Below are 20725 nucleotides of genomic sequence, written 5' to 3'. Positions count from 1 at the left end.
CTATATAGCCACTTTTTTAACTGATTGGTGTTATCCATTGTCTTTTTGTCATGTGAAGCAAAATCTCTCGTGTCTCTCAAAAATATGGAAATTTTAAAGTTGTGTTTTAAAGACACTAAATAGTAAAGCATATCTTTATGGTAAATATTTATTTTCTAATTACAAATGACTGGAAATGTGCCAAAGAGAGTGGCAATTTAGAGAATTTCCCACATTGTTCCAGTGTCATTGGACTACAAAATGTTATATTTTACGTTTTAATTTGAAGAGGGTTTTTTTATTCGTTTTTTTAGTCTTATTTACACTTTAAAATATTTGTTTCTATATTTAAATGTATAAAGTAAATTAAAGCTCCAGTAAGTTTAAGTTTTTATCCATTTTAGCGTCATTGGAATACAATTTTCTATATATATATATATATATATATATATATATGTGTGTGTGTGTGTTTTTTAATTTGGAGAGGTTTTTATTTTTCCATTTTATTTTAGTTAATGCTTTATTGTAAATAAATATATTGTTCTTATGGTTTTAATTAACTAAAAACCTTGCCTCACAATGCTGCACTAATTGGTTTTAACAATGCAAGAAGTCAGCGGATGACATTTTCAATAATTCATGCTGGTGAAAAGGTTTCACATGACTCTTGAGTAAATTAAATACATTCAAGTAACATACCCCACAAAATGCACTTTCTGTATCTATCAGACCAAAAGTTGTGCAATATCAAAAGAAGGCTGCATATTTACGGTAATCAACATTTGAAGTGTCTCATAAAAGTCGTTATAAGACAAGAATGCGTTTTGGGTTTTAGGAGAACTTTGATAAAATGTTTAGATCCACTTCAAATGTTGCCTAGTGTAGTTTGGTGTGAGTGCAGAGGAAGAGGTGAGACATCAGTCATATGTCTGTGCTGTTCAGGGCCTGAGGAGTCACATGACCGTCACCGTCCACACAGCAGTGTCGGGCGCGAGCGCTGTGGAGTCTACGAAGTTTATTTTATAGAAAATAAGTTATTAAACCTCGACCTACAAAGAAACACCATGGCGGCCACATCGTTTGTGATAGCTATGTCAGTTATGACTTTGTTTTGGGGTCTTATTGGAGGAGTTATTCCCTGGTTTATCCCTAAAGGACCGAATCGAGGGTGAGCAACATTAGCATTTCCTTAAACGAAAGTTTACTGTATTAAACTAACTATACGAACCTCTAGTTACCGATGTAATTGAAAAGTTATAAATCCAAAGGCTTTATTAACAACATATGTTCTTAAATGATACAGTTTATCGTTTTTATTTAGTTTAGGAAGACATTACGAAAGCCATCAAGTGAGCGTCACGATAAAATAAAGTTTCTGATTTGACTTGTGTGACAACAGCAAATACGTTAAATTAAAATGTAAAGTATCTCGCACGAATTAAAAGCAAATGTATTCAATTTTATTTGTAAAATGAATATATGAATGTCTGGATCATGTGACTGTGCCAAGTGCACAAGGGTGATTTAAAGAAACACGTTTAACATTCGTGGTTTTTTATTCATAGTATGTTATTTATTTATAAGAAGTGTTAAATAACGTTTTTTGTGCCATTTTAGAGTCATTGTGACAATGCTGGTCCTAACTGCAGTCTGTTGCTACCTTTTGTAAGTACATTGTCTTTAAATGATCTTCTTTACACATTTCTAGAGACTCAATAGTGTTAATGTGTTAAAATAGAGAGATTGTTCTATTCTGTGTCAGCTGAAGGTCAGACACAGCCTTTGGGCAACTCCAGTATTGATTAAAAAAAGAAAGACAGCACATCCAGGCTATGTCATGTGCAGTTTACTCCAGATTCAGATAATACACTGGCACACAGTTTATTTTTACAAATGTGTTAAATAAGATAATAATTGGTCTGAGCTGTCCCACTTTGATGTGAATTATTCATTATTTTGAAGAAATAGGATAGTGTTTGTTCTCTAAGAGCCACTAGGAGACAGTGCAGACCATATTTTTGCTGCCACATCAGTTCCTGAATTCAGTCTCTTGGAAATATTTAATTTTGACTGTCATGCTCGTCACTCTGTACTTTTGGATATGTTTCAGCTGGCTGATTGCTATTCTGGCACAGCTGAATCCGTTGCTTGGACCAGTACTGACCAACGATACCATCTGGTACCTCAACCAACACTGGCAGTAGTGTCCAATTGTTTCTTCACAAAGCAGGTTAGCAGATCATCTTTCACATTATCCACCTTATTTTTCCTGTAAGAGCAGACACGGCCATTTGTAAATTGTATGGGTCTGGCTTCCAGTCTCATCTGTGTGCAGCTATTTTTAGCTGTACAAAACCAGTCGTTTTGCTGCTTGATATTGCAAATAATTTGAATGCATTATCTTAATTATGAACACATTGGTTTGTAGTGCAAACAGTTGCCCACCCATAGGCTTACTTCAATGATGAAGAATAAGGTGGATAAATAGTCTACTAACATATTTAATTATGTAAATGATTTAATTGTTGTCCTGTTCACTTCTTTGCAGATGCTGGAAACTTGTAAATTGCCAAAAACGTCAGTAAACTCTATTTAACTGAAGCTTTAAATGCTGTTCTCTTAACTCAAAGAATGACCACCAAGAAATTTTGTGTTGTTTTTATTAATTTGATCTTTTGTTCTAGGAATTGCAATTAAATCTTGTGTTTTTGTCTTTATGTGTGTATATGTACATCACCTTTGTCTGTGTATAGTTTGAGTTTAATGACTTGATTAATGTTGGAAGAATTAACACGTCCCATTCATACATGTATGATTTCAAATGTCAAATAAAATTAAGAATGAGAATGATTTGTCATTTATTGAAGGTTTGCATTGTGCCCGGTGTTTAAAATCATGACTGAATGGGTACAACAGTATATAATATATATATATATATATATATATATATATATATATATATATATATATATATAAAAAAGCATTTTGCAGACTTCTTAAAATCACACAAAGTGGCAGGCCATCTAAGATGATTTTGTCATAGTGTATCTTTGGGGATTCTGGGACGTGACATTGTGCATTCGCATTCCTCTCGGTGAGAAAGCCCATCGGAGGAGACGTCGCTGTGGTTCTGCTCTTTGGCTTGGCACACAGGACAGCAAGCCGTCAGGCCACGCTCTCTGCAGGTGGTGCACGACAGAACCAGCTGGCAGCAGAAGTCTGTGGAGCACAGCTGATATTGATCCCATGGGCAACTACAATATCTGCACTCTAGGGAAAGGAGATGTAAATAATGTTAAGTTTGTCACTCCATACAATCACTTTCAAAAAACTCACATGAGTACACACCTGAAATGACGTCCTCATTGAATGCGATGGCATAACGGTCATCAAACACAAAGAGTTTACCACGGTAGAAGCCATCGGGGAACTGCTCTAAGTATTTGTGAATGCCTCCTTTCAGCTGGTACACCTCCTTGCATACATTCTGAAGAATAATATACATGTTTTAGAATGGCATTACAAAGATATGTCATTTATTTTCCCCATTCAGACTTACTTTTGATTTGAGATAAGCCGAGCCTCGCTCACAGCGGATGCCTCCTGTACAGTACATCAGAACCTTTTTGTCCCGGAAGACATCCAAATTTGTATCCACGTAGTCTGGGAAGTAGCTGAATTTCCGAATGTTGGGGGCCAAACACTGACTGAACTGACCCTGAAAACATACTGAACTATTAGCTGTAATGCACATACAGTTCTGGGATCACTGACTTTCAAACTACTTACAATTTTGCTCTCATAGAAGTTTCTGCAGTCCAGAAGTATTGTATCATTGCCCGAGGTCTGATTTTCAACAAACGCCTTCACTTCTTTGTGAAATTCCTTGGGCTCCAAGTGTATTCCTTTTTGAAGTACAACATTCACATCAATACGATAGATTGATATACATAAACTAAAATACAGTAAAACTAATATTGTGAAATATTGTTCATATTTAAAATAACTTTTCTATTTTAATATATTTAAAAACAATTAGTTATTGTGATGGAAAAACTGAATTTTCAGCATTATTACTCCAGTCTTCAGTGTTACGTGATCCTTCAGAAATTATTCTAATATGCTGAAGTAGTGCTCAAGAAACATTTCTGATCATCATCAGTGTTGAAAACAGTTGTGGTGATATTTTTGTGGAAAATGTAAGATATTTTTTGATGAACAGTAAGTTCAAATGAACAGCATTTGAAACTGACATTAGAAATGTATTTACTGTAACTTTTGATTACTTTATGCATCTTTAATGAACATAAGTATTAATATCTTCAAAAAAACTATATATTGACATAGGCACACTGAACAAACAATTTTACTATGTATCAAGCAAGTTGTAAAGTGTTTCTCTTACCAGCCAATCTGTAGGAAATGATAGCTGGATCTACACCCATAGGGACAATTTCTTTGTAAACACCAACCTTCAAATCAGAAAAGCACGCTGCACCTCCTTCACTTTTCTGAGGGAAAGTCAGTGAAATGCATAGGTAATTAAAGACACTATTTATAGGGGATTCAGACCCCATCTTTCATCTTGTAAAACAAATGTTATGCCTTTAACATCTTCCTTTACCTAAAGTGCCAAAACTTTAAAATTTGGTTAAATTAAATTTTATTATTTCTCTTTCCAGAAAAACATATGCCACTTTGATTGTCAGTCAGTCTTATAATCTCTAAGCACCACTAAGATGACATCTCTGGTTATTATGAGCATTATTGCATTGCATTTTATGCATCTTATCAGTGTTATCCTGGACAGTGGCACAGATACTTTACCTTGAAATCCTGTACTTGCATTATTTTGAAGGCTGGATGTGACAGCATTGCCTTGATGTAAAGATAAGTGGCTGTTTTGGTGCCACCAACCGTTCCATTGATACCTTCAGTAGCCACTCGTACCTGGAGAAGAACAACCTCAATCCAATAACAGTCTAGAACAAATCTGAATAATGACTTGTGGTTGCTTTTATTTACCTTGCCTGTTAGTTTAAGTTTTAAACAAAGCTCTCTCTGCCACTGACAAATGATCTGAGGATCATTTAACTGATGGTAGCAGTAATACAGCAGAACTTCACCTGGACCCCTAAAACAGAGGAACTCCATAAAAACCTTCATATAAGAAGAGCAAATGATATCAGATACACCTAAGTACCTGATGAGGTCATCCTCTGAGATATGGCTTGTATTAGGGATCCAGGATGATACATCTGTTGATTCTTCATTACTGGACTCTTCCTCGCTGTGAGTCTGGTGGAGCATCTCGTCCAGTGTTTCAGTGGTCAGCTGGTGAATCTCACTGGCATGGTTGTTGGCAATATGTTTGTTGATTGTTGATGACTCGTTGAATGGCTGTCCACAGCAGTGCCAAAGAGCTGCTGAGCTGTTTTCACAGGCTGGAGGAACTTTCTTGGATGCCACAAATTTCGCAAATGTCTAAACACCATGGGGAAAGTAACGTTATTGCTATTAAACACCACAATCATCATATCAATAAGCGTGGCTTAAAATCAACACTGTACTCACCATTTTCTTGACATGAGAGTACAGTTTCCTTGTTGCTGAAAAGTCTGGTTTGTCCGCTTTATGGACCTCTGGACCAAGACTCTCAACGTCCAAATCAACAAGCATACTTGCCATTATAATCTCCAATAACTGAGAAAAAACAACTATTACCTATCGCAGTTCACAATCTGATACTTTAACAACAAAACACCACCCTTAAAACCTGCATATAAAGAAGTTTAACCTCTTTTAATGCAATTTATGTCGTTAACCCTTGGCCGGTTTATTGAACAATACTGATGGGTTAATAATAAAACTAAACATAGAAGGAAACTAAACGTGGATTCATGGCTGTCGAGATAAAATGAGGCGCATCTACCGGTGTCCGATTCGCGAATGATTCACTCTTTTGAATCGGATATTTTAATTGAATCAGATTCTAAATTACTATTCATAAGGTAAATTATAGCTACAACAAACTTGACTGGGACTAACGATAAACACAGTTATTATAATATACATTTTAAAGCATGTTTTTTTTTACACTGCAAGAACAATTAATAGGCTAAACTTTCGTTCGTTTGCAAACATTAAATGTTCAAAGCAGTAAAAAGAGAAAAACTAAAATAAATAAAATGTTTCTGAGGAATATACGTTTTTCAGCATCAACCAGGGATCGTAATCCTTCAATAGTTGTGTAAAAAAAAAAAATGAATTGTTTTTCTAGAATTGTGTGGAACAAACTTCTCGAAAGAATCGATTCTCGGTGTTGAATCGGACTTCTCTTCACGAGACGAGTCGCAACAAAACACGTGTTTCCGTTGACGCAGCTGTTAGCCCGGATGTGCTCTCCTTAAAACAACCGCCTTTACTTTTCTAGTGTGGCTAACGGTTGTTACCATTCAAAGCTTCAAGCTTTACTGGACGCAATTCAGTGGACATAAAACAGCTCCAAAACTGTATGCGTAGCGTTTTTTCCCATAACCATTTCAACGGTCTGAATATTGAATTTGAGAAATGTCGAGGCGAAGGCACAGCGATGAGAGTGATGGTGAGTGAGTTAGCATGTTAGCATGCACGTTGACATGAGTTTATCTTATTTTCATATTGTGTGTTTGTTTACTCTTATGATTGAAAATGAAAGACTTTCTGACAATATGGCAGCCGAAGGCTGGTGTATTTGGCATAAGTAGTCTGTTTATTTGCATTAAGTGTATTTGCATTAAAAATAACCAATTAAATGTTACTTTTCGGACAGATAGGAAGCTTTCGGGTACACAAAGCGCTTTGAATTTGATTATGATCATTTAGTACGGAATGCACTATTTTTGCACTATTTAATTGCTTTTTCTTAACTGCCATGTACTTTTATTTACCATTAAACATTTGTCTTTAAATAACACTACAGAATCCAGCTAATTGTGATCTCATTAATGCTAGAAGGGACATTTTATGCTTTTTTTTGTTATTTGGCTATAACACCGTCCACTTTGATTTAAAGGAAATGTTCTCATTTGTTTCAAACATGCGGACTTGTTCGAGGATAATATACATGGTCAATGTTAGTTACCTATAAGGTTCACCTATAAGACTCTCACGTTTGAGTTTTTCATTGCAGCCGGCTCCCAGCCTCACAAACGGAGGAGGACATCTGAACCCATTGAGATCGAAGACCGCTTGGAGTCACTGATATGTCGTGTGGGAGAGAAGGTAGAACATCTTATTGCTCATGCAGTTTGTATTTTTTTAGTTTAGACATAATAACTGGTTAATTTATATTCTTCCAGAGTACGTCCTCCTTAGAGAGCAATTTGGAGGGCCTTGCTGGTGTCCTGGAGGCGGATCTTCCTAATTATAAAAACAAAATCCTACGCATCTTATGTGCTGTGTAAGTGACCTGTATTTTAATGTGCAATGTTTCCTTTTGCTTCAAAAGTGAATCTCACTATGCAACAGATATTGTGTATATAACACTTTATTTGTTTTTGAACAGTGCAAGGCTTTTGCCAGAGAAGTTACCTGTGTACACAACACTAGTGGGACTTCTCAATGCTCGCAACTACAACTTTGGAGGAGAGTTTGTGGAGGCCATGATCCGACAACTTAAGGAGACACTCAAATCAAACCTTTACTCTGAGGCTGTTTACTTGGTTTGTGCTGTTTAGTGTTTATTAAAAAAACTGCATCACAACCTTATTGTAAGTTTTGATGGGGTTTAATTCATCATGTGCACTGCAGGTGCGCTTTCTCAGTGACCTGGTGAACTGTCATGTCATCGCGGCTCCATCCATGGTTGCTATGTTTGAGAACTTTGTCAGTGTCACGCAGGAAGAAGACATACCACAGGTGAACATGGCCCTATGCATCCATGTACATAGCAGTACATAGATAATCGAGGCTGAAAGATGTGTCTGTACAGGTGCGGTCTGACTGGTATGTGTACGCTGTGCTGTCCAGTCTGCCTTGGGTTGGCAAAGAACTGTATGAGAAGAAGGATGTGGAAATGGATCGCTTGCTCAACCAAATTGAAGGATATTTAAAGTAGGTTCCTCTTTCAAATCCTTTACATTTGCACAAAAATATGGCAGTAAGCTCAAGTTGCAACACATTATCTTTTGTTGTGTCGTATATTTCCTGGTAATATTCGTGGAGGAATAATGTAGAATCATCAGGATCAGATACATGCTAGGCTGCAATAACTCTGTACAGCCTCATATATTAAGTACTAGTTTGGAAAAAAATTAATAAATAGCTATGCGTTTATTGAACTTTTAAATAAAAAGGTTGTAAAAGATCTAAAAAAATATATAAATAAGCTCATACTCAAGGATGGGAAAAAACAATTTTAATTGGATATTATATGACCACAAGGTAAGATTAATTTTTAATGGCTATTTTACTATATAGAATGGTAGATTACATGAATAAAATGCATATGAAAATATCAGCTGTCAGTCTATTTCTCAGAATAATGTCTGGGTAATATCATATTTTAAAGCTCAGTTTTAAAGATCATATGATGCAAAACACTTAATGCAGTGCAATACAATGATGATTATGTACAAATAAATGTTCATTAAATGTATAGGATCTGTCATTTGATACTTTTTTTTTTAACATGATTTCTGATAAATGATATATGGATAATCAAGTACACTTAGGTTGCACCAGTCCAGTAAGCGTTCGTCTTGAACAGTAAGTAACGATATAGAAGTTATTCTTACTTTGTAAAAAAAAAAATAATCATAGATTTTACTGCAAAAAGATGTTTAGAGTTCTGCTAAAAGGTATTTACTTATAAAAAGTATAAGCATATAGCTACTATAATCAACCAGATGACAGAATTAAGGAGTTAAGAATTAAGTTTTTAGCAAAGTTTTGATTGAGTATAATTTAGAAGCCTTAGTGTATTGAATTGAATCTGATACACTAGGCTTTAAAGGGATAAAAAAAACTTCTCTGTGTGTGTACTGATAGAAAAATGTGTTGGTTGTGATATCATGCTGTCTTTAAAACTAACTTGTATCTTTTTTTTGTTGTTGTTGATATTAGGATGTTATGCAAGAAGATTACAGATAATACAGAGTCTGCTGTGAAATGTCATGATTTGGGTTTTGTTACAGGCGGCGTCAAAAGACTCATGTTCCTATGCTCCAGGTGTGGACCGCAGAAAAGCCCCACCCACAGGAAGAGGTTAGAGTCAGAAAACAGCCTTCATCCAGACTTATCACTTTATAAGAACTAACAAAATATCAATCACAGTTGTTCTCAATGCAGTTGTTAATGCTGTTTGGGTTGTATTTTTCATTAATTTATTAATTTATTTTGAAGATGGGTTTGTCTAGCTTTCCCACTAGCTTCTTCAACCAAGTGACATGAATTTGCACAACTTCCATAGAGTTTTTATTAGATGCACAACTTTTGACATTAACAAAAAAAAAAAAAGGTTTGGGAGGAGCTTTCTCTTTATCACATTTGATTCATTCTGTGTATGTGTTTTTATATATACAATTTTTTATTTTATTTATAATTTCCCTCCCTTTTTCTTTTCCGTGACCGTATCAGAACAGACCTACAACCCAGCAGTTGAGAGCTTCTCTGTCCTTTCACTGTAATTAATTTCCTCTGTCTCTCTGCGTAGTATCTGGACTGTCTCTGGGCTCAGGTTCAGAAGCTGAAGAAAGACCGCTGGCAGGAGCGTCACATCCTGCGGCCTTATATTGCATTTGACAGCGTGCTGTGTGAAGCCCTGCAGCACAACCTGCCCCCTTTTACACCTCCAGCCCACTCTGATGACGCCGTCTACCCCATGCCCCACGTCGTCTTCCGCATGTTCGACTACACTGATGCCCCAGAGGTGCAGTAATGATTCAAATCTAGTCCTTATTTTTCAGCTGGATCTAATGGGACATCGGAGGAAAAAAGGCATAATCCTTTAAAATCATTTTTAATGGTCTTTTTAAACTTTTAATGGTCTTTAATTAAATTCTTTAATATTAGTGTTGAAAATAGTTGTGCTGCTTATTATTTTGTGGAAACGACGTTACATAGTTTTCAGAATTCCTTGATGAATAAAAGGTTCAAAAGCATTTGTTTGCTATAGAAATCTTTTGTAACATTATACATGCCTTTCCTGTCATCAAACAAAAAACAAAACAAAATCCCACTGACCCCAAAACTTTTGAACTGTAATGAATATTCAGTTTTATTCATTTTCAATATGCTTAAGATGTGTTCTTGTGGATGCTGTTTGTATATGTAAGTGTGTTTGTTGTCTGTTGTCAGGGGCCAGTGATGCCAGGAAGTCATTCAGTTGAGCGCTTTGTGATTGAGGAGAACCTGCACTGCATAATCAAGTCTCACTGGAGAGAGAGGAAGACCTGGTCAGTCCTTTGCGTATACTTATAGCATTACTTTTTGCTTTTAGTATTATTTGAAACTTGGCTTACCATATTTCAACTGTTTTATTTTTTTCCTCTCTCTCCCCCTTTCTTTTTTTTTTGCTCTTTCACAGTGCTGCTCAATTGCTCAGCTACCCTGGAAAAAACAAGATTCCCCTTAACTACCACATTGTGGAGGTAAATAAGAATGTGATGCTGTATATACAGCACTCTCTCCACCTTCAATACCACAACTGCTTTCCTGGCACTGCAGCATAAATGGCTGCCCACTACTCCGGGTGTGTGTTCATGGTGTGTGTGTGTTCACTAGGGATGGGCATTTTCCACAATTATCACATTTGAATATTTAAGCTCACAAAAAACGAATATTCTAATATTTGTTTATTTAAATTAAGTTTAATGAGACAGACATTTACATCAACATTTATTGTTTTCCGTCATTTTTGAGCAAGCTTACACACAATAAGCTTGAACATTACACATCGTGTTTTGTAGCTGAAAACCTTTAACAATGCGTGCAAACAAACAGAAGTACAGATTAAAACCAGTGAACAAAGAAAAAATAAAGCAAATAAAATAAAGCAGCCTGCAGCAATTAGGCTATAGAATGTAGCCTACACTTAACTTTGAAACTTTTAAACTGTCAGCAAATCATTTTTGCTTTGTTTTTTTTTTTTCTATTGTTTTACATGTTCTTGTTAAGAAACAAAGGCATGTAGGCTAAACATGATTGGGGGAAAGTCGGCCCCTTAGTCTGTTAACAAAAAGGTAGGCCGTGGAGAAAATGCGCTCGTGTGTGTGCTAACGGTGTGCTAAGCGAATAAGTTTTGTGAAGAGCTTCGGTCACTTTCTGTGATTCTCCACGGCATATTTGAAGTACTGTAGAAGACCGCATTTCTTATTCATTCATTAAAGCTGCGGTAGGGAACTTTTGACGCTCTAGCAGTTAATAAACAGAACTGCTTGCGTCTTGCGGAAGAACATAGTATCCGGATCTACTTCTCTCTGTTTATGTCTATGAAGAATCACAAAGGTACTGGGTTACTCCGCCGCAGTACCCCCGAAGCAATCTAAAATAGTCAGAATCTAAACACTTATTATAGGTGCACCCTAGTGATTCAGGACAAGCCAAAAACACAGTTTGGAAAATGGATTCATGGTGTACTCGCTTATTATATACAATTTTCTACATTTTGAACACAAACAAAGTTACGGACCGCAGCTCTGATTGGTTATTTTTTACCGGGAGCAGATGAATTTCGGCAAATGGCAGTAGGACCACTGGGAGGAGCCAGAGGAGCTTTATTTATTTTTATTTTTTTTCACAGATTATCTGTCTCGTATTCTACTGTCAGGACATAATGACAGGTTTAATAAATATGTAAAAAATATTTTTTTTTTACAAAAGTTCCCTACAGCACCTTTAATTATTTTTTGCTTGCATACATCTTCAAATATGCCGTGGAGAATCACAGAAAGTGACCGAATTAGGTTTTATTGTGAATTATTTATTTATTTATTTATTTATTTTTATGGCAAGCAAAAGTATAGCGAAAATCAAATATTTTTCTTCATCAAATAATTAGAGCAGAATGAATATTTGAATGTTCGACTATCCGTGCGCACTAGTTGGACGGGTTAAAGGGCAGAGCTCGAATTCCGAGCATGGGTCACCATACTTGGCTGTATGTCATGTCACTTTCACTTATTTTATTATATGGTAAATGTTAGCTACTGTTAATTAGTTACTGTTAGTGCGGGAAATTGGCACTTAAGCCCTATTAGGACAGGACTATTTTTACAGGGGGTCGTTGTCTTTGTGGTTTTAATCCTGTCCGAATCTGCCGCATCAGTAACAACCTCTGTAATAATTACCTACTGTTTTTTGGCAAATTGTGATGCTCTTCGAATGTCTGTGATTGCAGACAAGATTTTTTTCACAACACATTTCATTGTGTGTTTTGGCACACATGAACTATCACCGATGCTCTTGCTATTGCATGTATTTTTTAATATGTTTGCCTCATGCCAAAGATGAAATAATAAAATAAATTAAAACCGTAATACTACTGTAGTCTACTGTAATATCATAGCTTAACCATGGTACTTGTAGTAAACCTGTGGTTATACTAACTAATGGGAATCCGTCCGAATGACTATATGCAATGCACACATACAGAGCATATGATCTCTGCGATGTACAAAACGGAGATAATAAATCTGTCATCATTGGTACATGAAAAACATGGACGTTGGGTGACGAGAAACGAAACTCAAGCATAGTTTAGAAAACTAGTCCCGTCTGAATAGTGCTTTAAGATATTTCAGTGTAATGCTGTATCTGTATCTTTTGTAGGTGATATTTGGTGAGTTATTCCAGCTGCCGGGTCCTCCTCACATTGATGTCATGTACACTGCATTACTCATTGAGCTCTGCAAACTGCAACCGGGCTCTTTACCACAAGTTGTATCCTTCATACTGACTGAAAACCATTTGTGTTTTTAACTGATTCCTCCTTCACACTATGCCCAAGCAATTTCTCAAATTTAAACTTTTGGTAACATAAGTGTCCCCTACTGGTGTAGTTTTCTTTAACCTGCCATTGTTCAGCTTGCTCAAGCCACAGAAATGATGTATATGAGGCTGGACACAATGAACACAACCTGCGTAGACCGGTGAGTCTTCAGTTTGAAGTTGAATAGTTAAAGGGATAGTTCATCCAAAAATGAAAATTGTCATATACTCATTTACCCTCATGTCGTTCCCGTATCTCCTGTATGAGTCTCTTTTTTTTATGTTGAACATAAAAGAAGATATTTTGAAGAATGCAGTTAATTAAACAGTTTATGGTCCCCATTGACTTCAACTGTACTATTTTCACAACTATAGAAGTGAGTAAGGACCAACAACTGTTTGGTTCTTCAAAACCACTTTTGTGTTCAACATTAGAAAGAAACTTGTACAGGTTTTGGGTGAACTCTTCATTAAACTACATTGATTTTAAATAATAATATCTCATCCTGAGAGAGACTTTGAATTTAAGTCTGTTAAGAGACTTTGAATTTAATCCTCATTAAAACTTTTCTTACTACAGTAAAAAAGAAATGTTGGCAACATTGACTTCAAAGAGGCTTGAAAATCTTCAAAGCTTTTGTCCCTTTAATGTTTCTTTAATATAATGCATTATATGGTTTCAGGCTCATCAACTGGTTCTCCCATCATCTGAGTAACTTCCAGTTCAGATGGAGCTGGGATGACTGGTGAGGATGAGCTGTTTCCTCTGGGAATTATTTGTACAGGATGTGTATTGTCTAAAAGTTGTCTATTTTATATAAGCATTGAATTTTGATGTCTCAGGGCTGACTGCTTGACTCAAGATATTGAAAAACCTAAACCCAAGTTTGTTAAAGAGGTTTTGGAAAAGTGTATGAGGTAAATTTCACACATCTCTTTATTAAGTTGCATTGCTTTTTATTATTGCCAATTGGACCCAGTCCATGCATGCTGTTATGTTTATTACATTTGCCTTGATTATGAACCTGCAGGTTGTCATACCATCAGAGGATAGTGGACATTGTTCCTCCGAGTTTCTCTGCGCTGATCCCGGCTAACCCTGTGTGTAGCTATAAATACGGAGAGGAGGCTGACAGTATGTTCATGCTCACGAACACATCTGATTCAATGTATACATTTATATTTGTATGCATACATGTATACATGTCTTTTGATTTTACTTTCTCATAGTGACAACTGACCACTTCCACTGTTTTATTTTGCAGCTGTATTATATTATATTTCAGTGTAGTTTGGTGATACTGTTGTGTAATGTTGCTTGTCTTTTAATTTGTTTCAGGTTCATTACCAGGATTCGCTATGACAACTATAGTGGGTAATGCCATCAAAAACCGGGCATCTAATGAGGAGATTCTTATTGTTCTAAAAGATGTCCCTAATCCAAACCAGGATGATGACGATGGTGGGTCTTGCCTTTTGGTCTCATATGACATTTAAGCCACTTGCCAATCATAGTCCAAAACTTAGTCTAGGGTGGGGGTCCTCAACTCTGGAACTTGAGATTTCACTTTCCTGCAGAGATGAGCTCCAACCTGGTTTAAACACCTACCTGGAACTTTATAGTAGGGCTGCAGGATATTTGGAAAAAATGACATTGCGATATTTTATTTTTCTGCGATTTTTATAAATTGCTATATGAAATCTAATCCAATTTTTTCTTACAAATAAAAATGGGGTGAGCACACTTACATTCTCATTTTAAATGATTTAAACATCAGAGTATTTAAATTTGAGTAAATTATTTGTTTGTAACTTTAGGATATGGTTTGAATTAAAATCTTAACTAACATGAACTTACCACGAGCAATACTTTTGTTACTATATTAATCTTTGTTTATCTTTATTATTTTTTGTAAAACATCAAATTGTTACAATTTTCTTAATAAAAACACAGCTGTTCATTGTTTGATAATGTTACTTCACAGTACAATAACTATGTTAACAAATACTGTACAACTTTTGATTTCAACAATGAAGGCTATAGCCTAAATGTTGAAATTAACAATGTTGTAGAAGTGCAGTTTAGTAATTCGATATCGATGCTTAAAAGACACATCGTGCAGCCCTACTTTGTAGTAATACTGATGACCTTGATTAGCTTGTTCAGGTGTGTTTGGTTTTGGAGCTAAACTCTGCAGGAGAGTGGGTCTTGAGGTCCCGAGTTGTGGATCCCTTGTCTAGGGCTTTCTATTGAATTTAAATACATAATTGTTAGAGATATTCAATAAATGAGCTAAATATTTATAACATTTAATATTTATTTTTGCAATTCATAATGCATGTGTATATACATTTCATTAAATCTTTAAAAAGTCACTGTAATATAATTTCTGAAGGATCACATGACACTGAAGACTGGAGTAATGGCTGCTGAAAATTCAGCTTTGCCGTTACAGGAATAAATTGTTTTAAAAACTATGAATGTAGAAAAGTTAATTAGGCATGCACCGATCATGATTTTTCATGGCCGATACCGATTTTTTACAAGCAAACTGGCCGATTCCGATTTTCTTTTTAAGCAACAAACAAGAAAGGAAGTTGTGCATAAACAAGATGTTTATTTGGTATAAAATAGGCTATTGAAAACAATAACTGTAACCATCTGAAACTAACAGCAGTAACTGCACATTAGGTAGCCTACATTCAATACAAAAATAGATGGTACAGACATAAGCATTCAGCTTTTGTTTTTGAATTGGGTTGAAACTACAGAGAACTGTCCTTAAATAAAAGATTAACTGTAAGCATGTGAAATTAAAGGCAATAACTGCGTAGTCCTACAAAACTAATTTCTATGGTTTAAATCAGGTCGAAGTAGCTATTTTGTTTTATTTTTTTAATAACATTAAAATACACACCTTAAATGACGGTAAATACTAAGAAGAAAAAAAAAGGAAACAAAAAAAAGAAACAAACACACAAACAAACACAAGTACATTGAATAATACTTCAGGGTAATTTAAAAGGAACATACAAATAAACCACTGCAGCAAATTGCCAGACAGAATAATACACCTTCAATTTAAAACCTCTCTTTTAAATCTTGGACTATTTTACTCCACTAGGGAACAGTTTGTATTCTAGTCCCATTAATCCTCGCAGTGCTGGGTTCTAAACAAACAGTATTATGAAAAGAAAGCAGCCAGAATCTTCTAACATGTATTCATGTTAGGTGTAAACCATACTTGCTATATATATATATATATATATATATATATATATATATATATATATATATATAATATATATATATATATATATATATATATATATATTAGCTGCAGTGAAGCCAGACATTAACACTCTTCTCTGAGCTAATGTAAACTTGTAAGAATCATCATCATTAACAACATAAGACAAAGATCAAGATCAAATTACAACTTGTGTAGAAGTAGCTCTTTAAGGTAACAATTGCTCATTACCACTGTTTGCAGTTAACTTATAAAAGCACAGAATTTTGTCAGTATACTTGGAACTTGGCATTGTGCATTGAGTATATTTGGCTCTTATTACAGATTGCTAGATGTTCCGCGTTTTGTATATTGCTTGGATAAATGCGTCTCCTAAATGAGTGAATGTAAATGCATGGTTTTCTGTATGATTTCTATCCAGATGAGGGTGATGGCTTCAACCCTCTAAAGATTGAAGTGTTCCTGCAGACGCTGCTCCATTTGGCTGCAAAGTCTTCCAGTCATTCCTTCAGTGCCCTGGCCAAGTGAGTATCTCCTGCCAAACCCCACACAGGCCTGCCAGCAGCTGGCTCCGTGCTCCTTCTCCTTCTGCTCACAAACACTGCTTTTAACTGCTAAAATACAAATCATTGAGAACGTATCAATGCTTGTAAAATGCTCAGGTGCTGTTCTCTTCTCTCTCAGATTCCATGAGGTTCTGAAGACCCTTACGGACAGCGATGAGGGGAAGCTGCACATCCTCAGGGTTCTGTATGACTTCTGGAGGAACCATCCTCAGGTGGGGTCATTCAGACATCATGTTGTATTGTGCGCACGCTTGCCATGGCTTTTATGAGAGCTCATGCTGTCATTGTGCTCTTTCAGATGATCTCCGTGTTGGTGGACAAGCTGATACGGACCCAGATTGTGGACTGTGCAGCTGTGGCAAACTGGATATTTTCTCCCGAAATGGCTCATGATTTCACCAGGTAAACCTGCAGAACACACTTACTTGTGTAGGTGAGGTCACTGCAGCTGTAACTGATTTACGTTCATTGGGTCAATGCAGGTTTTATGTGTGGGAGATTCTACATTCTACCATCCGGAAGATGAACAAACACGTGCAGAAGATTCAGAAAGAGTTGGATGAGGCAAAAGTAAAGCTGGAGAAGCAACAAAACAAAAAGGTAGAGAGAAAATATTTTTGACTGATAAGACGCTTGTCCATGTGAGCTTTTGTTCAAACCACACTGCAGTCTGATTAGATTTTTTCTGATCTTTGAGATCGCCTTTACTTCACTGTTACTTTAGTAAGGGATTACATTGCATCATTTGTTTGTGCAGTTGCAGACAGTGTCTGGAATGTCAATATTGGTTGTTGTAGTAATAATGTAGGTGTCTGCTATAAGACAACACACTTTCTCATCCAGCAACTAGTGAGGATAGTCAGATGGACAACTGGAAATTTGGCTTCTGGTTGGTCACAATGTCTAGCCACAGCATTGAATTGGTGTCTGAGATGACATATGCTGTAGAGGAGGATTACAGCATTTTTTTTTTTTTTTACATCCTACCTAGAGTCCCAGACACTACAAAAACTACTCTCATTCAGAAGAAAATGTATTTCTTATACATAGTAAACGTATTTCAAACCACATAGTATGGTGCTTGGAATCTTTATTTTTATTTATTGTGTTTCAGATTATATCTGAATTTAACTATATTCATATTGTAGTTTATTATTACTATCATCTATTTTATTTCATTTTTTTGGTTACAACTAGTAACGACGTGCCGTTATTCTGTAATTTGATTATTAATTGTTAATGCGTTAACTAGGGTTAACTAATAAGATCATATTGTAAGTGTTACTTATCGGTCTTTTATAATTCTTTTTGACTTTAATCTTTAAGTCATACACTTTTGTGTATTTATTCTATGTAAATGTTAAGTTTTTCTGTTATAAGAAAGTTATTAAATCTATAATAGTTTGACAATTTTTGTTATTTTTTTTTTGCAACTAAATTTCAATACTGTGATGTAAACCGCGATAAAAACATTAGCAATTGATCGGAACATTAAAATGTCATACCGCCATATGCCTAGTCCTATTTGATGTGGTCAAAAAGATGTTTTGTCTAAATAAACGCAATTCTTGTCAAGTAAAAAAAGAGACCGAAGCAGCAGTTGTGCGTGAGACGGCTTACCCTAGGTCTGCCTCTGTGCTAGATATTTTTAATTGTTTAAAATGAATTGCCTGCGTTAACTCGCCAATTTTGACAGCACAATTTTCAACATATTACAAACAAACATCATAACCTATTAAAACAGTTATTTGATATTTTCATATTTTATACCTTTTATTTTAATGTTTAATATGTATGTATATTTAATGATACCTGTGCTTTAAAAATATTAAGATTATTTTTATGTGCCATTTAAAACATTGGCTTTCTTCAGGTCTTTATCGATTTATTAATGATTAAAAATAAAACAACAAATTTGTACTTTCACAAGCAGTCAAGTATTTAGAGCTTGCAGCCAAAATTTTGGTTTAAGAATATTTGATTGAGATGACTGTACTGAGGATGTGTGGGGTTTTTTAAAAATAAAGCTTTTCTATAAACAACTAATGTTAAAGCCTGATACAGAGTAATGCCCATTATTTAATGAGAGTGCTGGAGCCTTATGTGTTTGAGATCTGAAAAGTCTCTCTCTTCCTGTAGCAGCCGGACAGCGGCGATGAAGAGGACATGGAGAAGAACAGTGAGGATGAGGAGGGTCAGTTGGAGGAACAGATCGAGAGGCTGCAGGAGAAAGTAGAGTCGGCCCAGAGCGAACAGAAGAACCTTTTCCTTGTTATATTCCAGGTGCGTCCATGACAATGCAGATCCATTTTATCCTGAGCTTTTTTGTTAATCTTTTTTTTTTATGTACAGGCTTCATGAATACATAAAATAAAAGCTGCAAAATATGTGTCCTTGTTAATGTCACAACCCCTTTTACACCTTGTTCCTATTTGTCAGGAAATAATAAACATTCATCTTTTCATGTCTTTTTCTCTCGCGGTGTCTTTTGTGTTTCATTATGATATTTGAAGACAGTGCCTGGAGCTAAGAGATGACAAAAGAACTGCTGTTATCTCTTTTTCTTTCAGCGCTTCATTATGTTACTGACTGAGCACCTGGTTCGCTGTGAAACGAGCGGCGTAGACATCAACACCACCTGGTACAAGAACTGCATCGAGAGGCTGCAGCAGATCTTCCTCATGGTAGTCCTGATCCACATGTCTGCTGGTCTGTACTATGTGTATAGTTGGTCATTTAAACATCTCTTATTAATACCCTTCTATATCCATTGTTGTCCACAGCATCATGTGATCATCCAGCAGTATATGGGCACCCTTGAGAACCTGCTGTTTACTGCTGAGCTCGACCATCATATCCTGACCGTTTACCAGCAGTTCTGTGCCCTTCAGCTCTGAAATCCCACAATGCATCACTTCAGACTGTCACACCTGCCTGTTTATGTGGCATTTCAAGATTTAGTGACATCCATCAGGATCATTGGAGATGGTTGTTTTGTAAGTAGTGAAAATGGGAAATGTCTGACCCTTTTTTGGCCCTTGATATGTTTGTGTAGTGTTTCTGTTTCTGTTTTTCTTTTCATTTTGTTTTAACCTATTGTTATCGGCTCTGTGGTAAGTGTAGGTCTTTTAAAATGCTTTGTGTTTAGGAAATCATGATAAAGAGCAGTGTTTTACTCAAGCAGCCATGGTTTGAAACTTGTTTTTATGCGTTTTATGTCATTTTGATTGGAGTCGAGTTGGGTTACAAGTAATTCTGCATTCTCAATGGTGTGCCTCTGTATAGCAGACTGCGCTCTTTAGCCACTGTAATGCCATGTTTTGGATAAGACTCCCCCCCCCCCCCCCCTCCTTTTTTTTTTTTTTTTTAAACAAAAATACAAAATTAAAAAAAAAGGAAAAAAATCTGCTTCCTGTGGTGTTCTTGTATGCATCTAAGAGGATTTGGACATGATCATTTTTGGTCCTTTAAGTCCTTTGTGAACTCTTCATACAATTATGATAAAATGTATGAGATGACGAGTATGTTGAGTAAAAAATGACTTTCCAAAAACAGTGTCTTTGATTTGTATAATTGATTTTATTTACATAAAAACTAACGTTTTGGTCAAGTTAGCAGGAATGGGTAATGATAATGATTTAAATGGTTCCTGAGCAGTCCTCTGGGGTTATTGTAAAAGCCTATCTTACTGTACACTGTCACACTTACTTTGCTAAATAAATAAATAATTGGAAATTAAATACTGATCAGAACTGAAAATACTTCACTTAAATGAGAGAGAAGACCATAAGAGTTCTGAGAGAGAAAATTAGCAACGAAAGAGTTAATAGACAAATGTACAGTTTAGTGGTCATTTAAAAAAAAAAAAAAAACATTTTGACCACACAAAGACCAATCAGAAGTATTTCATAAAGCTGCAATATTTTGCATCAATACCACAGTTTTAATCATAGTATAATG

The 20725-nt window shown here is 35.7% G+C and overlaps 3 protein-coding genes across 4 annotated transcripts; 2 read left to right on the top strand and 1 right to left on the bottom strand.

Annotated features, from left to right (window-relative positions):
- The first annotated feature begins 903 nt into the window (after positions 1-903).
- On the top strand, positions 904-2826 carry LOC127971140 (V-type proton ATPase subunit e 1). Its single transcript, XM_052573954.1, has 4 exons — positions 904-1147; positions 1597-1644; positions 2090-2209; positions 2528-2826. The coding sequence occupies exons 1-3, from the start codon at positions 1044-1046 to the stop codon at positions 2181-2183; spliced, it is 246 nt and encodes an 81-aa protein (XP_052429914.1). The 5' UTR covers positions 904-1043; the 3' UTR covers positions 2184-2209; positions 2528-2826.
- On the bottom strand, positions 2623-7249 carry LOC127971138 (thiosulfate sulfurtransferase/rhodanese-like domain-containing protein 2). 2 transcript variants are annotated; one of them, XM_052573952.1, is made up of 10 exons: positions 7103-7249; positions 5554-5682; positions 5183-5463; positions 5005-5113; positions 4807-4929; positions 4385-4490; positions 3769-3884; positions 3539-3697; positions 3328-3466; positions 2623-3249 (listed from the first exon to the last, which is right to left on the bottom strand). In XM_052573952.1, exons 2-10 carry the CDS (start codon positions 5665-5667, stop codon positions 3017-3019), a joined length of 1380 nt encoding a protein of 459 aa, XP_052429912.1. In that variant the 5' UTR covers positions 5668-5682; positions 7103-7249; the 3' UTR covers positions 2623-3016. The 2 variants fall into 2 exon arrangements, with proteins under 2 accessions (XP_052429912.1, XP_052429911.1); XM_052573951.1 differs by having other exon boundaries at positions 7131-7246.
- Positions 6356-20317, top strand: LOC127971136 (nuclear cap-binding protein subunit 1-like). Its single transcript, XM_052573948.1, has 23 exons — positions 6356-6583; positions 7151-7242; positions 7320-7420; positions 7526-7682; positions 7771-7878; positions 7952-8073; positions 9156-9225; positions 9674-9889; positions 10318-10415; positions 10547-10610; positions 12790-12900; positions 13045-13109; positions 13632-13694; positions 13792-13866; positions 13980-14083; positions 14288-14410; positions 16621-16723; positions 16884-16977; positions 17064-17167; positions 17248-17365; positions 18905-19048; positions 19336-19449; positions 19549-20317. Exons 1-23 carry the CDS (start codon positions 6550-6552, stop codon positions 19660-19662), a joined length of 2394 nt encoding a protein of 797 aa, XP_052429908.1. The 5' UTR covers positions 6356-6549; the 3' UTR covers positions 19663-20317.
- Positions 20318-20725: the final 408 nt, after the last annotated feature.

This window comes from Carassius gibelio, chromosome B14 (assembly GCF_023724105.1).
Source record: "Carassius gibelio isolate Cgi1373 ecotype wild population from Czech Republic chromosome B14, carGib1.2-hapl.c, whole genome shotgun sequence".
Classification (NCBI taxonomy): Eukaryota; Metazoa; Chordata; class Actinopteri; order Cypriniformes; family Cyprinidae; genus Carassius; species Carassius gibelio.
This window is presented reverse-complemented; position numbering and strand designations above follow the sequence as displayed.

What these genes read in the sequence shown, in the direction of transcription:
- LOC127971136 (XM_052573948.1), top strand. Translation starts at nt 6,550, where the DNA reads ATGTCGAGGCGAAGGCACAGCGATGAGAGTGATG. An exon ending in ATACGGAGAGGAGGCTGACA is followed by an intron (nt 14,084 to 14,287) that starts GTATGTTCATGC and finishes AATTTGTTTCAG; the next exon opens with GTTCATTACCAGGATTCGCT. An exon ending in TGCAGCAGATCTTCCTCATG is followed by an intron (nt 19,450 to 19,548) that starts GTAGTCCTGATC and finishes TGTTGTCCACAG; the next exon opens with CATCATGTGATCATCCAGCA.
- LOC127971140 (XM_052573954.1), top strand. Translation starts at nt 1,044, where the DNA reads ATGGCGGCCACATCGTTTGTGATAGCTATGTCAGTTATGACTTTGTTT. An exon ending in CCTAAAGGACCGAATCGAGG is followed by an intron (nt 1,148 to 1,596) that starts GTGAGCAACATT and finishes GTGCCATTTTAG; the next exon opens with AGTCATTGTGACAATGCTGG. An exon ending in GCAGTCTGTTGCTACCTTTT is followed by an intron (nt 1,645 to 2,089) that starts GTAAGTACATTG and finishes GATATGTTTCAG; the next exon opens with CTGGCTGATTGCTATTCTGG.
- LOC127971138 (XM_052573951.1), bottom strand. An exon ending in TGCAAGTACAGGATTTCAAG is followed by an intron (nt 4,491 to 4,806) that starts GTAAAGTATCTG and finishes ACTTTCCCTCAG; the next exon opens with AAAAGTGAAGGAGGTGCAGC. An exon ending in CAATGAGGACGTCATTTCAG is followed by an intron (nt 3,250 to 3,327) that starts GTGTGTACTCAT and finishes TCCTTTCCCTAG; the next exon opens with AGTGCAGATATTGTAGTTGC.